Source organism: Petromyzon marinus, chromosome 33 (genome assembly GCF_048934315.1).
Source record: "Petromyzon marinus isolate PM22_M1 ecotype Great Lakes invasive population chromosome 33, UKy_Petmar_22M1.pri1.0, whole genome shotgun sequence".
NCBI classification, from domain to species: domain Eukaryota; kingdom Metazoa; phylum Chordata; class Hyperoartia; order Petromyzontiformes; family Petromyzontidae; genus Petromyzon; species Petromyzon marinus.
Window position 1 is genome coordinate 12,953,469 of NC_133699.1, and position 17,802 is coordinate 12,971,270.

Here is a 17,802-nt window from a genome sequence, read left to right on the forward strand (position 1 = left end):
CCAATATGCTGTCCCATCATCGGCGCATCTTGGATGCACGCCGGGTCCAAGCAAGAACATCTGCTGGACTACATAGTGACGGAACAGTGGATGTGGGCCCATGTCTTTTAAACCAGAACCTACCGTGGAGCTGATCTGCCAACTGTAAGATGCGCTTGCCATTCTTCCACTGCAGTAGTGGGTGTACACCCAGGACCCCATTCAAATCCACAGCAGCCTGGTCTCGGCTAACTGAAGAAAGTTGCAAGCGAGAATTTCATCATCGCTTTGCAGCTAGGGTTGGCATCGTCCCTCACTCCTCCTGATGCCGAGGGGAAATGGGCGAGGTTTAGGACTATGGCTCATGCAGCTATAATGGCTGCATTGGGTAAACGGTCCAGACCTCCCCAGAGAACCTGGCTGACAGAGGTGTTCAGGCAGGCTGAGAAAAAGGAACAGGCCCACTCTCACTGTCTACAGCATCCCACGTCGGAGAATGAGGCTTACTGCAGCCTTCTTTTGAAGGTTCGGAGAGCCGTGAGGCGCTGCAAGGATGGGTGGTGGTCGCGGGTTGCTGAGGAGATGAAGTCTGCCTCAGTAGCCCGCAATCACAAATCGCTCTTTAATGCCATCAAAAAAGTAACTTGTAGCGCCACACCTATCACCATCATTAGGGGAAAGAAAGGTGATCCGATAACTGACCCCCAGGAACAGGTTTGCAGATTTGCACAACATTTCTGTGAGGTCTTGGGGGAGGGGAAATCCCTCAACCTGGAAAACATGGGGAAGTGGGGATGACCCTACTTCGGCTGCGTGCTTCAAATATTGGAAGAAGTAGTCACCCCCTGTGGGTGGCAGGCTGAGGTACCATCTATTGAGGAAGTACAGAAGGCGATCCAGAGTCTGAGAAAAGGATAATCTCCCAAGCGAAATGCTGAGAGAGGGTGGCGTTTGTACCCAGACTGCCCTACATGACATCATAATAATAGTCTGGACCACTAGACGGGTTCCGCAGGATTGTAAAGATGCCCTGGTGGTCCCCCTCTCTAAGAAGAGGGACTGCACAGACTGTAACAACTGCAGGGTCATCTCCCTCCTCAGTGTGCTGGGAAAGATCCTGGCAAGGATCATTCAACATCACCTTGCCAGACACGCTGAGGAGAAACTTGCGGAGCCCCATTGTGGTTTCAGAAAAGGGCGGTCCTGCACAGATGCCATATTTTCTGTCCGTCTGCTACAGCAGAGGTGTAGGGAATTCCAACAGGACCTACATCTTTTCTTTATTGACCTGGTCAAGGCCTATGATACCATCAGTAGGCCTGGGCTCTGGGTTGTCCTTCGTGCTTTTGGAGTCTCTAACTCTCTGCTCACAATCATTAAGGACCTCCATCATGGTGAGCAGGCCCGTGTAAAACTACGTGGCTGGGAGTCAAGGGCCATTCCCTGTTCACCTTGGGGTACGACAGGGATGTCCTCTGGCTCCCACATTATTTAACATCTATTTTGACCACGTCTTTCATTAAGCGTTCGATGGCTGTACCAGAGGAATTTCCATCTGGTACAGATACAATGGGAGGCTAATCGATGCCTGGGTGCGGTCAAGGGATGGCTCGCTAGTTGTCAACCATGTTATGTATGCCTATAATTTGGTGATTGCTGCTCACTCAGAGGAGGAGTTGGAGGCGCTGCTGCTGAACCTGGAGCGTGCCACTAAAAGGTGGGGCCTTACCATCAGCCACACCAAAATTAAGCACTTGTCTGGGTATATGTACCATCAGACACTCCACCCACACAACTCCCAATTGGTGATGGGGCAGTTGTAGAGTGGAGAGTTTTCCATACCTGGGCAGTATGCTCATGACCGGCTCCGGTTTGACAAAAGAAGTCTCACTTCGAATCAGTCGAGCGGCATTATCTTTTCATCGGCTGCGTAATGCTGTGTGGAAGCTACCTGGTCTGTCACTCCACACGAAGCTTCGGGTCTTCTCAGCCACGGTCATGCCCTCCCTTCTCTACACTTGCAAAACGTAGACCCCCCCTAAAAGGAACATCTTTGCCGGTTAGAAACATTTAGACCTGCCTGCCTACAATCCATGTTGGGTTTAACCAGGCTTGATTGTGTGAGGAGCTCACAAAAACTTGAAAGATCTGGAGAAAGTCCCATTGCTGAGCTCCTCCGGCAGGCAAGACTGCGTTGGCTGGGTCATGTAGCCCGCATGCCCAGCCACCACATGCCTAAACAGCTTTTGTTCGGCCAGATGGAAGCGGCTAAACGGGCACGGCACAGACTAGAAAAGGGATGGGGTGATGTGGTACAGGAGGACGTGGAGCTGAGTGGACTTGCCGATGACTGGTACCAGCAGTGTCAAGATCGGCCTCTGTGGAGGAGGCTCGTGAAGGACGCTACTAGGCAGTTGGAGGCAGTCGCCCTCCAGCAACATCGGAGGGCAGAGAAGCGACTCTCACAACAACGATCGGAACGCCGGGTGGCTACAACACAGCAATGTGGCACACTAGGGGGCACAGGTGGTGCATCGGCCACTCGTCTCAGTCATCTCAGTCAGTCGACCCATGGCACCTGGGTCTGTCCCGTGACCTGCCAGCTGGCGTTGGACACTTCCCGTGGATAAGCGCCGTGGTGACGTCACCACCATTTAGTGGCGAATGGTGATTGTTTTTACTGTTGAGGCGAGTCGTGGTGTGGTGTGGAGGTGAGAGGTGGTGTTGGGAGGGGTCGGTGGTGTGGTGTGTAGGTGAGTGGTGGATAGGTAAGTGGTGGTGTGATGTGGAGGTGAGTGGTGGTGTGGTGGTTAGTGGTAGTTTCGTGAGGGGTCGGTGGTGTGGTGTGTAGTGTGGTGTGTACGTGAGTGGTGGCGTGGTGTGTAGGTGAGTGGTGGTGTCGCGAGTAGTCAGTGGTATGGTGTGGAGGTGAGAGGGAGTGGGTTGGTATGGGGAAGTAGGGGCAGTCTCAGCTGGCTGAGGACACGTTCAAATGCGGACGTGTCAGTCGGCGCATAAGACAGCTGTCACTGTGTCCACTGCAGCGGAAGCTGCCTACGTGACGACAAGCCAAGGACGGGGCTCACAAGGAAGGTTGCACCCCTTCCGTAGGGGAGGCTTGCCCCACTCCTGACAAGAGGCGTGGTGGACGGGTAGGCATGGGCGCGCGCTTGTGTGTCTGTGCGAGGCTCACAGCGTGTGCAGCATGGAGTTGAGGCAGCAGAAGATGAGCAGGGGCACCATGGAGCATATGGTCATGGTGCTGTCAAAGTTCTTGGACAACTCGCTCTCCCACGCAGGTGCACCAGAAATGGTGTCATTGCTGTCGTTGCTGTTCCTGGCCGTGACGTTCTCTTTTTTGTCTTGCAGGCGGCCCTTGAAGTACTGCAACAGAGCCAGGGACAGCGACAGGTGAGCGGGCGAGTACACTCGGGCACGTAGTAATTTACGGTGCGAAGTTTAACACGCGTACGTACGTTAGATGCATTCAAAGATTTCCAAGGCGCCAATGCTGATGGATTCCGCCACGCTGGGTGCGGTGATGCACCGAGCGCGTGACCCAGTGCCGTCAAAGCTGGGAGTTTGCATTTCACGCTGCGGGACTGTGAGGCATGCGGGACTGTGAGGCATCCGCAACAGCATAGCAAGCGGGTTCACGCCCCCGTCCGTGCAAAACCCTTTGTAGGCGCAGGTTTTTACCAGCCGCTCAGGTTTCCTCTTCTGTGAAATATTATCTCTGAACAAGGAAATGAGTTGACGACTGTAAGGCAGGGCACAATCTCGAGGTTATCTCAGCCCATTTCCCTTTGATTAAACCAGGAATATCAAGAGGTTCCTGCTGGTTGGCACTCGTGCTCAGGCGACGTGTGGCATTCACAGACTCCAGGACCCAGTTTGTTACTCGTCTTAAGGAGCCTCAGCACCACAGTCGGTCAGAATGTTGTTTGATCGCCACGTGCAATAATATCATCAGGTCCTGCAATTTTCATGTCAGGGCTCTACGACACACTCGGCTGCTATTGAGTCACGACAGTCAACACGGTGCAATGTAGCACAGGGCAGCCAGTCCTCTACTCACGAACACACGACTTTGCGAACATCCGCACCCTCGCTATATGCGAGTTCTGGATTCGCGAGTTTCGCGAGCAACTCAATGTCTACCAATTCCCAAGTCGCGACCCGCCAGACTACAGCGTTCGCGAGTGCGCTCCGTAGTGCCAGACCACCAACATTGGGGAGGTGCGCGCAGAATGTTGTTACATTTGAAACGGTCTGCAAAGATTTAGCCACGCTCACTGGGCTGTCCGCTTTGTCCTCAGTCTCAAAGCAATCCCGTTCTGAACTCGCTATTAGGCATTTTTTTTTTACTTTATACGTACTTAGTTGACTTCGTTTACACATTTTGGTATAAGTAGACTGTGAGGTCCGTTAAAAAGAACGTGAATGCAGTTAGGGAAAGTGTTGTAGCGAGCACTCCCCCAGTCTTAAATGATAACTGTGCGGCGTTTTTATCACCCGCATCTCCCGATGAGTCATCCTCCTGAATTCCTCACCATTGCCTCCAACATCATCAAATGATGATCATCAAAAGCACTTGAAAAACAAGTTATATTCTTGGTTTTTTCAGTAAAGTCACGTAGAAGGGAAACAATAAAATAATAAAAATATAAAGCAATAAAATTATCACGACGTTTCGACTGCAACACAAGCAATCATCATCAGGTGTGAAAACCACAGCAAGAAAATTTGAAAATGTGGTGGTTTTTTTTTTACGTTAGCACCACGGAGAGCGATTTGGCAGTTATTCAGATGGACGAGCCCATCTATGTTCGGAAAAGAGGAGGGGGGAGACGAAAATAATGGATGCGGTCTGAAAGCCACTGCCACTCTGCGCCCAACTTTATAGAAGAGGTACGTGGATGGCACTTTTGTTATCTGGCCACATGGCCGGCCTGCTCTAGACCAATTCCTCGACCACATCAATTCCATACACCCAGCCATCAGTCGAAAAAGATGGCAAGCTACCTTTTTTGGATGTCCTAATAAAAAAGAGACCTGATGGTTCAATGAGCCACTCTGTCTACAGGAAAGCTACCCATACGGATGCTTACCTGAAACCGGATTCCCACCACCATCCATTGCAGAAGAATTCCCTCATCAAGACTCTGCACCATAGAGCTCAATGCATATCCGACCAGGAACACATAGCCAGTGAACTCAAGCACGTACACCAAGCTCTTAAGGCTAATGGTTACTCCGACTACACAATCCGCAAAGCTATCACTCCAACCATGAAGAAGGACCCTCTTGAGAAGCCTTTCAAAACCATCGCTTTACCCTACATTGCGGGGATCACAAAAAAGATATCCAAAATCTTGAATAAACACAAGATCCAGGTCAGATTCAACACATTACATAAAATCCATGATCTGGTTCCATCTGTAAAAGATGCGATTCCAGACATGCAGTACCCTGGCGTCTACAAACTAAGTTGCCTCTGTGGTAGTAGTTACATTTGAGAAACCAAACGACATGTCTCGGACCGCATTCGTGAACACAAAGCAGACCTAAAACATGGCAGGACCAACACCTTGGCCATGGCAGATCACTGTTGTAATTCAGTAGGCTCACATGACATTGATTTCTCCAAGACAGAGGTTCTTTGCAAGCCATCTGGCTACCATTAGAGATTCGTTCATGAGGCTATCTACATATACAAACACAGAGACAATTTCAACCGTGAAGATGGATTCTGGCTTAGCAATCATTGGAAGGATTTGATAAACCATTTCGGGTCTTAATTGATTATTCACGCTTACGGTGGCTTTCAGACCGCATCCATTATTTTCGTCTCTCCCCTCCTCTTTTCCGAACATAAGATTGACTTATTCTTGTTTTTTCTCTTGTTGTGGTTTTCACACCTGATGATGATTGCTTGTGTTGCAGTCGAAACGTTGTGAGAATTTTATTGTTTTATATTTTTATTATTTTATTGTTTCCCTTCTATGTGACTTTAACGAAAGAACCAAGAATATGAATCCCTGCAGTCACGAAAGCTTTAAATCAAAAGTTGTTGTTAATTATTTATTGTAGTCATCGTTATTAAAGATTTATTATTTCCCCCCTATGTTCACTGGTACCAGGAACGTAACCCCGTTTGTCCTATTGGGACAAGGTTTCTGCATTCGCGAAAAGTTTCAAAGAATGTAACCCTCACAAGTAGAGTTTACTGAATTTATTTTGAATATCGACTTAAAACGCAAACTCGCGAAACAATTCTCTCATTTGTTGCTTTATTTGTGTTTTATTTGCAAGTGAATATTTATCACAGTATTACATGTAAATACACAATACTTCTTATTTAAGAGTTTAACAATGTTTCCCTTTTTTGTCAAACCGTAAGATATTGTATAAGTGACCATATGGGCAATTAAAATCCGGTACATTATTGTGTTCTGCCTAACGAACTGCTCGACTCTAAAACGGGTCTCAACTGAACCCGTTCCTAAGTCAAGGACTGTCATTATTGACAAAGCTCGATTGTTGCAACTTACTACTCTACTGAACATCTGGAAAATTATTGGCACGCCGCAACGTGTCCAAAATCCTTTGACACGTGTTGCGATGGGTACTGTAAGATCTGACCGTGTCCGTCCGGTCCTTGCTGAGCTGCATTGGCTTCCGGTTGCTGAACGAATACATTACACAAGTTCGCACTCATTGCACACAAAGTGCTTGCCACAAATGAACCACGATACCTTGCTGATCTCAAGTAGCATAAACCATCACGCAAATTCCGTTCACCCTCCCAGCAGCTTTTGGCTATCCATCGAAAAAAGACGGTGGTCACCGCATCGTACACTTTCAGATGCGCTACTGCGGCCTTCTGGAACGCTCTTCCTTCCGATATTGGAAAGCCACTGTGGGAGCTATGCACTTTTAAATAATCTAGATTGAAAACTAATTTCTTTAGAATTTCTCTGATTAGCACGATTGGCTACATATGGTGCAAAATAAGTTCATATCAAATAAGTCCCACGCTAGGTGGTGCTTTCTTGCTCTGTCATGAAAGTCAAAGGTCAAAGTGGTTTCTTACTCTGATGAGCATTGAGGCTGTGCTCTTCTCTTGTTTCAAGCCCTGAGCCAGTGGTGAAGATTCCACATTCCTATGGTGAGGGTATTATCCCACAGGGCGACGACCGCCTTCCCCACAATCACGCGTCCTTGCGATTAGGGCGTTCATGGTGCAGCCTACAGGCGTGTTCGTGACGTGTGCTGTGTTATGGTGCAGCCGGTAGGGTGTTCAGCGTGCAACGAATATGGTGTTCAAAGTGCTGCATACCGGTCGACGTTGTGTTCATGTGGAGTGCACCATGAACGCCATTTGACAAGGTGTCGCGGTGTTTAAAAAGAGGTTCAAGGTGTATTGTATAATATCTTTGATGTATTTTAACTAAATGTGATACTTTCCATTGTTTTTGTGCAACCAAAATGTTATTGATGTCACGCTTACTTGTGAAGCGCTCTGACAATTTCACTCTGATGGGTGCAATATGAAAGTTTGATTGAGAGGCCAAGTTAACCCCCAAGCAAGGATTTGAACTCGCAACCTCGCGATTGCGAGCCGCTCACTCTACTGCTGCCATGGACTTTTCAATCTAGATTAAAAACTAATTTCTTTAGAACTGCTTTTATGTTTTAGTTTGTTGTCCCTCCCCCTGCACCTCAAATAACCCAACCGATAATAGATATCCATTGTAATTTATGATTTTAACCCCTCCCCGCCCCCTCTGGTCTTTGCACCTGATTGGCTCACAAGTGACATCATCACATTCGCCTCACGTCTATTTAAGACCGAAACAGGCAGGAGGATTTCTCCACAATTCTGGCCGTCGCTTGATGAGGATGGTTGCAGCACTTGCCGGTGAAATATCGTACTCAAATTGTAAATGTTAAGGGTTTACTCTCCAACACACCGGTGGTGTACTCGTAACTAATTGGCATGTTTTGTTTACGTGACGAGCCTTACTTAATTGGCTGTGTCGAGTGGTGGTGTGTTTAACGACACATTTATATTTAAGCGATCTAACCAAAAAGAAAAAAAAAACCTCTTATGGACGTACATTTACGTTCGTCCTCGGGGCTGTGCTGGGATAGATTACGTGGAGAGGAAAAAAACAGTATGTCGTTCTTTTCGAAGCTCCTGCCATTTCAGAATGAGTATGTGCGGATCGCATGACAACATCTACTGGAATGTGCCCCACCTCGTCAGATTTCTCAAGCTAACCCGGGCGTTGAGCTTGAATAGGTGACCAGCCTGCAAAAACAAGTGCAATCCAGCAATTTGGAGGAGAGGGTCATGTAACAGGCACCGTGGTGGCGAGATGTTAACTCCCTCGCGTCATATGCAGGAGGTCGTGGATTCGATCCTGACCTTGATGATGCCTGTTTATAGGGAAGTTTGCATATTCTCTCCGTGGTTGGATTTTTCTCCGGATACTCAAGTTTTTCCTCTCCACATTTAGAAACACGCGTTTTACAATATTTGCCTGCTATAAATTTCCACATAAGCCACTTCCATCGAGCTCTCATTTGTGGCTAGGTTGCTGCTCCAAAAGAGCTCAGTGGGCCTTGCCTGGTAAAATCCAAAATAGTGTATAGTTTCAGCAGTGGACTGTAACCAGAACTTTCAAAGCAGACTTGTGTAGGCTTGAGGCTGTTGTTATCAGGCGGCTACGAGGGGCGGGGTGTGTGTGCAGGATGGAGGAGGGCCGCTTACTCAGACAGGGACAATGGATCGGCAGCCACATGTCAGTGACCCAAATGGTGGTGACGCACTACAACATCGGACTGCAGATGTCAGACGTGAACTGTGCAAGGGTTGCAGAATCTCAAAGCAGGCAAGCGATGACAAGGTGTGGTGGGGCACCACCAGGATTGGTAGTCATTGCCCCTTATGTCTGTACGTATGTTGAATTTCTTTCGTAGCGTACGTAACCAACCGTGCTAAATCAGAGGTGCGGGATGTGCAGACACTGATGCTCCCTGTAGCCCGATTTAATTATGGGTGTCTAGAGTCCAATGCAGAACCCATCAGCTCAACGGTGCAACCTGAAGTCTCAAGACATGTTCATTGTGAGCCAATCTCAGTGCGCTAACTAACGAAAAATAACAACTTGCAAGGCTTTGTCAATTCACTGCGGGATGAAGGCCACCCCATGCAGTGCTGGTCATGGGGGTTGTTTGACTGCCACCCCATCACCAGCCCGCTGGCCAATGTGGTGGTGATGCGGGATGGTCCAGGACAGGTTCAGATGTCACCCTCCACTCATGTTAGCCGCAACCAGGACTTGAACTCAGGTGGCCGGGTTCATAACGCAATCGAGCCAACCACTGCTCCACTCCTCCCACCATTCGTGTTCATTAAAACAGTTTTCTACACACACACACAATTCATGCCTCGAAACGTTCTTGTAAGCAGCTTATTTATGGAAATGTATTTCTACGAGAGGAGTAGATTGCAATAAGTTGCGAGAAACCAAATCACAAACCTCCACAGCCTTTTTGGGGCTCTACAAATATTATTATTATTCAATCAAATCTCGCCCATGCACGGCGCACAGTTGACGGCGCCGTTAGTGGCCGGGGGGCGAATCTTCACGCGCAGACTCATGAACGACTGTCACCCTGGCCTCACCCGAAAATGCACAATCGCAGTTTCTTTTACGTGGAGCGCGGTGGCTGGGTCATTTCAGGGTAGGGTGGGGGAAAAACTACAATTTCCATTAATTAGAAAAATATATAGAAGGGCGCGGGGGCTGGATTATTCACACATATTGCAGCTCTTTGACCGGTTACGACTCCAACAACACGTCGTTAGTTCAGCGCGTGATAGGAGTTCGAGATGAAAGCAAACGTTCGCTCTGCTGTGATACGAACACACCCATGGGCGTCATCGAGTGGAAGACGCCTAAAGGAGGTCGCGTCTACTGGAAATCTGTGGGGGAAAAGAGCTTTGCAGCTCATCGGATTCCTCCAGTATAAAAAAGTATTCCGATTCTGATTAAACACGTAGCATGGAACATCGATTACGACGAATTTGGTTGTCCTGCTAATTTGTCCAGCGGCCACACGCTGGTGCTCTACAGAGCCCCAATAGAAGACGAACTCTACACGTGAAAAACAACGTCCTTTATTTATCCAGGGATCCTGCAGGGTGGTCCACCTGTCATTGAAAGGTGCATGGTACACACAAAACGTCAAGAATATTGAATCTGTGAAAGAATGTGCAATATAACTTCCGGTTTGTAGTTAAGTTTTGTTCTTTCCGCACTATTTTTGCCTGCACCTCTGACACGTTCCGTTCCGTTGCTGCCTGTTCCTCCGTATGGATCACCAATGGTATTGTTCTTGTTCTGTGCTGATGCACTACGGATCTCCCTTAGCAAACTAGCTGGGAAACTGGCTACACGGGACTTTCCGTGTAAAAGGAACAAACATTGACCGATTACAGGACCGATCCGGCAGCATCAAGTTGGCGAATGCCCCCTTCCTAACAATGATGCCCCCTGCCTGGTGAACTATGTGCACAAGACAGTTGTCCGCAAAGTGCCGCCGGGAGACATAGATCATGAGATTCCACACGCACTTTTCTCTCGAAATTAAGGTCCATTTTTAATAATTAGTGTACCGTATATCCGAGAGAGTAGTGGGGGTAGCGTCGTCCGTGGCACTTCCCCCGATTGGACGCAAGGCTCCGATGACTCAAGGGTGATTCGTCATCTCACCTATGTACGTTTAACCAACCGTGCTAATCAGGGTTGGGGGGACAACAAAACTACATCTCATGACGAGACTCCGATCGCGACTCCGATCGCGCTCTCACGAAAATAATCCGTGAAAAAGTAAAAGACAAATTAATAATGAATTAAGCGTCGATGGCACTAGTTGTGCAAGGATCTACGTTGTCAAGAAGCGCGCGTGACCCAATACTTTATCGGGCGGACAAACTCTACATTCTGCCCTCTGTTGCCACACACGAAGGCACCACTGAACATGAACAATTGCGTAACAAAAAATTGCGTAATAATGCTATCATCATTACAAGTTCACAGAGCAGGCGAGAATGATAAACAACATGTAAGAGCTTATTCTCTTGTTAAATTTGCTCAGTCCTATTTGCTGTGCTGCACTCCTTACAGCCACCTCTCATAATCCTCATCAAATATCATTTATACTGCACCTCCCATTCAGTACATCTTAAGACACCCCGCTGGTTGGCTGCCCACGTACATCTCAGCATGATCCCACTGTCTCCAAGTCACTGGATTGTGAGCTTGAACTACCCCCACACTCGCATTAACAAAAAAATTAATGAATTACATTACAGATCAAGTTAAAAGAGAGTATCTCGGCCAATTCTGACGACGCCACCACACTTCAGCTTTAAAATCATTCTGCCAGAACTCTAAACTGATGTACAACCCAAAAAAGGTCAAACTATGCCACCACTTGGCCACCGATCTCTGGGTGCCACTCCAATATCTGTCCGGGTAACCTGCCCCTCCCTCTGCCTGCTTGCACACCTGCCCTGCTCATGACAACCTCCCCGCTTGATTACGTCTACAGGGATCCATGTGCCTTACTACTGTCGTGTCATCATACTGCTCAATCCTCCACCCTCAGATTACTTTCTTGTTGTGCTTTGTTAAATGTTCCAACATCTTAATCCACGTGGTACCAAACTCCTGCCACAAACACCAATTTCCTATCGCTGAAGTTGACCTGGACTCCAGTCTTCAATATTTGGTTGATTCGGTCCATCACAAAGGCCGGTTTCTGCAAATGCAGCACTCGCCTGACTCACAACTTGGCGAATGCTCCATTTCGATCGGCCTCTCGTGAAAGCTTCCCAATGTCTCCACTACCGATGAGAGAAGACCCCCCCCCCCCCCACCGAAGGTGATGCGTTTTGGCCCGTGTTTATTGACGTTCTTCATCACACCCTCACCACACAGAGAACGTCACTCCCTATAACAACTTTCACCCCAAACCAAAACAACCATCAATATTCCTCCACAGCGTCAAACCGCAGCGTGGCCTTGGCACGTCGCTGCTCAATGTTGGCGGTACGGCACAAACAGAGGGCGGCCAAATTGCGATTTGTCGCGCTGCAACATAGGGAATACAAGCCCGGACTCTATATAAACACATTCAGAGAATGTTCTGCCAAGTAGTTTTTGGATGTCGTTCAAATAGATACATTGTTTACGTTCGCCAAGTGGAACAGCCACGCAGCCCTGCAGCAACCGCGCTGTAAATGGCAGCAATTTGACGGATTTTTGCACGGGAAGCGTCAAACACACACACAATATCTCTAGCTAAGTTTAATCCATTCACAAATTACGCATAACAGTAATAATTGCTTGTACAATATTAATAGAATATATATGCATTTTATTGATTGAAAAGCCCAGCTTAAGCCTCGCTTCTCTTTCAGGAGGGAATTGCATTTTTACGTTTGGCCAATTAATTTCCATTGACTTTGTTTGTATCGTGTAGGAGCAAACAGGAATAACCATAATGAAATCCACTTGCACTCAAACCCTCGTTGCAGACGGGGCCACCAACCCTCTTGCTCTACTGCAACCTGACCAGCTAGCAGGCCCTCTGGCTGAAATGGCACTCATCACTGCTCACGATGATCTCTCTATGGTCCACCAACCTCATCGCCAAATTTTGCACCTCAATCCATGTGATGTAGCCGACTGGTTTTTTTTCAGAGCCCCCACTGCTTTGTAAATTAAATGGGTCAACTTTGATATCTTAATCTGCAAATGACTTACCTTTTAGTTCACCAGCTGAGAACCTATTGAAATGCAAATGTCTCTTTTACAAGGGCATCTTTGATTAAAACCATATTGTTTTAAACATTTTTTTTTATTTTACCAGGTAAGGCGAACTGAGCTTAATAGCTCGTTTTCAGAAGAGACCTGTCCGCAAATGATAGCGCAACAACATGGCTTCTGACGTGGACATTTTATCGCAACCAAATACTCTAAACTAAGGTTTACAATGTAAAATTTGATGTTACTCGGGACCAGGAATTGCACACACGCACACATAATACGTTATACGCCAATGATGTATCCATACATCACCGATGCCACTTTGGGGCAGCGATATAGCCCAGTGGCAGTGCGATTGTCGCTCACTGCAGAAGTTCACCGTGAGAATCTAGCAGACCACCCTGGTTACTATTGCGTGTGGAATTACCGTAAAATGCTTGTCCTCTGCTTCACAGTGGACGATAAAGATCCCATGACGTCGTTCAAAAATAGTAGGGCATTGTGCGCGAGCTTCACGGCCCAAATACAATAATCAAATCACCTGAAAATGACTCAAATCAGGATTACACATACCCACAACTCCCCATACTGCGTGATACCTACTGCAGACTGTCTGCAAAAAAAAACCACAACCCCTTCGCGACAGCCTTTGCGATTTAAGAATGTTGGGAATACCAAACGTACGTCATTCTTGACATTTATTATTATTATCTCTTATGTGGGCAGGAACATGCAGGGGACAGGAAAAATTTGGGAATTCTTGGAGGTCTCACCATGGTGGCCGTCATAAAGAAATTCCATGGCAGCAGTGAGCCAAGGCCCAGGATGAAGAAGATGATCCATACGAGGTGGTAGCTGCAGGCCCAGACGCAGAAACATGCACACACACACGTGGCAACACACACACGGAAAACATGCGGAAACATACAGATACCATTCACAATACCCGCCATTCGCCACTAAGTGGCGTTGATGTCACCACAGCGCTTGTGCCAGGAAAAGTGTACTTTGAGGCCATGTGAAGTGTCGAAGATACACGCACGCATACACACACGTGTGCGCACACACACACGGAAACACACAGAAACACACACACACACAGATCCCTGTAGGTGACAGGGTAAATATCTCAAACAGGAGCTGCCTGTGACATCATGAGTACCTATATTCTTGGTTCTGTCGGAATGGCACTCATCACTGCTCACGATGATCTCTCTACGGTCCGCCAACCTCATCTTTATCGTATTGTTTCCTTTCTACGTGACTTTACCGACAGAACCAAGAATATGAATCCCTGCAGTCACGAAATCTTTAAATCAAAATCATGAGTACCATTTATTGACACTTCAAGTATAATCTACCTGGTGTGGTGCATAAATACAAACACGAACTTGGCCGTAAAAAGCATTTGCAGTTACTGAATCAATTATACATCACATTCTTGTAAAGAACGTGAGGACCAATCACGATGGAAGAATTTATCTTACAGTTACAATGGCGTAGTTTGACAACTGATAATCACCTTTGGCATGTATTATTATTATCTTGATTTGAAGCTTTCGATCCACTTTCTGCCCCGCCTCCTCGCCCCCCTCCCCTTCTCTCCTCCCCCCTACTGCCGAGGCCTACTATATAACCTCGTGCCACGGCAGATCTCTCAACTACTTCAGCAGGTGTTTCTTGCTGTGGTTGTCCCACCTGATGACGAATGCTTGTGTTGCGATCCAAACGTCGTGATCTGTTATTTTTCTACCTACGTGACTTTACCGAAAGAACCAGAGTATTATTATCATCGTCATCTTTCTCATTTGCAGCCACTCTTGTACATGTCCAGCCAAAAAGAAAGAAATCCCCATGAGGCCTCATAGCGTGTTTTATTTAAGTGCTGTTTGCGAGCATCTTTTCAGGCTAGCGAGGCAAACAAAAGGCAGCGGTGTTGCCTCGACTTCCACGCGCGTGGCTGCCTCAATTTAGACCGAGTCAACCGAGGGGCGCTCCAAGGGTCAGGTTATGGCGACACTGCTCCCGTGAGTGATTAAGACACACGACCGACCGGGTCTCTCACATTCCTCACAAGAGACTGGTTGTTTTCTTCACAGCGTGCGCAAGTACGAACGACGTCCCGTGCCGCCGCGACATCCCTGCCAGGGTACCAACACGTAACTGTACCCCGTAGTTTATTTTTCGGCTCCCTTTTCGATCCACCGCTGGATGAAGTTTCCCCCCATGCCATGTAAGTCACAAGGATGGTGGGCCCCACGGTGAAGAGATGTTCACTAGCTTGCCTGGTATACAGGAAGTCGTCGGTTCGATTCTGACCCTGGCGCCGGCTATATAATTGGAGTTTGCATGTCTCTCTCTCATCATCATCAAGGTGGCGAGATCGCCTGGTATACAGGAGGTCGTGGGTTCGATCCCGACCCTGACGCCTGCTGCTGTATATTTGGAGTTTGTGTGTCTTTCTCCCCGTGGTCGTGTAGATTTTCTCCGGTATTTGGTTGCTATAAATTTCCATATGATAAGCCACTGTTTTGAGCTATCATTTGTGGCCATGTAATTTCTGAAAAAGAGCTATATAGCTCAGTGGGCCTTACCTGCTAAAATACAAATATTCAGTAAAAAATAGACCGTATTTCACCACGCTGGTCAACGGCGCATGTGTGTTTGAGGTGCGTTTACCTGTCATGGGGCGCTGCCTGGCTGGGCATGTTGTGTGTCTGGGCTGATCACGTGGTCCTGCAGCTGTGGGTGACATAAGCATGCGAACACAAACAAGCAGTGGATAACCCAAGTGAGCGAGCGATTGGCACACGTGCACAAAAAAGACACGTATGCGAACACGTGCGTGCGTGGAATACACACGCACGCGCAATTACAGAAACGCACGCATACAAAAAACCACACCAGACATATTTAGGAGACATTACCACGCCAACCACTGCCCAATTATACAGGAACATTGCTAAAATTGTGGCAGGTAATGTACTGTAACAGTACAAAAATGCCTAAATCAGCAGCTCAAAAGTGAGTGGAATGTGTGGCCATATAATTTATATCACCAACAAACACAAAAAAATGTGGCTGTCCCATCAGGCAGCAGTGAAATAAGATAAGGCTGGGATTGTTTTATTGGTAATGTGGTGGTCACATGACATTAACGCAATTTATGATGGGCAGCCGTGCCTTCCTGCTGTTGGTGAGCAGTAGCACTCTTTGCGCGTTGCCATTTCTAAGATCCTGTCGTTTAGGGCTGACCACATGGTGGATTGTACATAGACCTGCGCAGAGGACACAAAACAACAGCCTATCGAGATGGGTTGATGCAACCACAGCAGACAAAAGCTCAGCTTGAGGCCGAAAACTCAACAGGAGCAACATCAACAAAATACCTCTGGCCCGTCTGTGGTATAAACAGCACACGTCAGAGCCATTTAACCAAGTGTTCCTAATGAATCCACTCCGAGTGTCACTCCGCCACCGCCCAACAACGCGTGTTTTTTTTTGCCTCTCTTGTTCTGCGATTCTATTTGCGCTGTTTATGCTTCACATGGTTGTCCTGTAGAACATTGAAAAAATGCTCTTGGTATGGAGTCACCACATGAACCTTATGGCGAGACCCCGGGGGTCCCATAAGTCTCCGGCTCTCGCGTAAACTGCTTTGCGACGTCATTTTATGTCTATTGAAGACGAACGATACGGCAACCTATTCCTCTCGACGAGCTCTAAACGATGCGCTAACTAAAGTTTCAAAGTTTACTTCCTTCTGCGCATTCGTCCTCGCTGCGCTTGGCCGACATGACAACAGAATGATCGGCGCCACGTGGGTTGCAGCGTTTGTGTGCGCGGTGGGACGGAGTCGCCAAAAAGAAATTACTTAATTACGATTTTGACTTCCGTTTATTCGGGACCCCAAGATCCCGCCATAAGGTTCATATAACTCAATTGAACACCATGTGCCTTGGGCTCAGAGCTGCCAACAGAGATTTCCAGCATTCGCTCGAGTGGGAAGACGCTGTCCTCGTCTCTACGGTGCTGTAATTCATTGGTCAAATGTGTTTCTGTTTTTTTGCCAATGACAATTCCATCACCTAAACTTGTTTGGCGCGGAACAAACAACTACAACCACCTGCTGTGCAACGAGGTCAGAGTAACTTCTCATGTGGGTTTCATAGAACATGGAAACAAATGTGTGACTTGAAAAAAATGCACAGAGAAAACCTAGGGCATGGCAAGTAAGCGATGAAAGGTGTTGTTGTGTACAGAATGCTTCATATGCCTTTGGTTTAAACATCACTCACTCTTTCTTTCTCTCATCACAAATCTACTACTGAAGAAATCGGAATGCTCATCAGGCCTCATGGCGTCAAGTGCAGTCTTAAAACTTGTATTATCCTTTCCGTGCTCTCTGGGCTTTCTCTTTATGTGCAATGAAGTAGGGCCATTGACCAAAACGTCACCAATCATACCTCTCTTTCCTTGAAGACAAGTGTTATTGATGAAGTGTTCATCTTTTTTTGTTCGCTGTGACAAGAGCACCGTTGGTGATATAATCAGCCCATCATCCGCTTCAGGACCAAATAAAACAGAGGACTGCTTTTGCGGGAAGTCAGCAGTGATTGTCTGGAGCATGTATATAATGTTAGCAGCCATACAACTGTGCAATTTACATCCACCAAGGGCTCAGGACCATTAAAACGAAATCAACACTGCTCCAAGAGCATTACACTTTTTGAATGGGATCATCAAATCATCCCAACATGCCCCCCACGGTCAACAAAGCCGAGGACCACTAATCCCATTTGTTCATCGATTAGCTCTAAAGGCAGTTAGACATCGCGAAACCCGCAGTGGAAGGTTACTACTACTACTCCCGAAGTTGGCCTTCAAGTGTGGGGGGGGGGGGGGGGGGGCATGGGAGGGGTGCGTTCTGAAAAGTCGGAATCGTTGCGCTTTCTTGTCGGGGCCGAGATCCTTT

At 47.5% G+C, this 17,802-nt stretch overlaps 1 protein-coding gene across 4 annotated transcripts in view; it reads right to left on the reverse strand.

The window, feature by feature from the left end:
• The window catches only part of LOC116948495 (equilibrative nucleoside transporter 1-like), a 57,180-nt gene that overhangs the window by 15,191 nt on the left and 24,187 nt on the right, over positions 1 to 17,802 (reverse strand). For all 4 annotated transcript variants that reach the window (XM_076071556.1, XM_032965221.2, XM_032965222.2 and 1 more), the window contains exons 2-4: positions 15,507 to 15,569; positions 13,601 to 13,682; positions 3,173 to 3,363 (exon numbers count right to left, since the gene is read on the reverse strand). In XM_076071556.1, coding sequence (XP_075927671.1) covers positions 3,173 to 3,363; positions 13,601 to 13,682; positions 15,507 to 15,535 — 302 coding nt within the window. In that variant the 5' untranslated portion in view covers positions 15,536 to 15,569. The remainder of the gene's footprint in view (positions 1 to 3,172; positions 3,364 to 13,600; positions 13,683 to 15,506; positions 15,570 to 17,802) is intronic.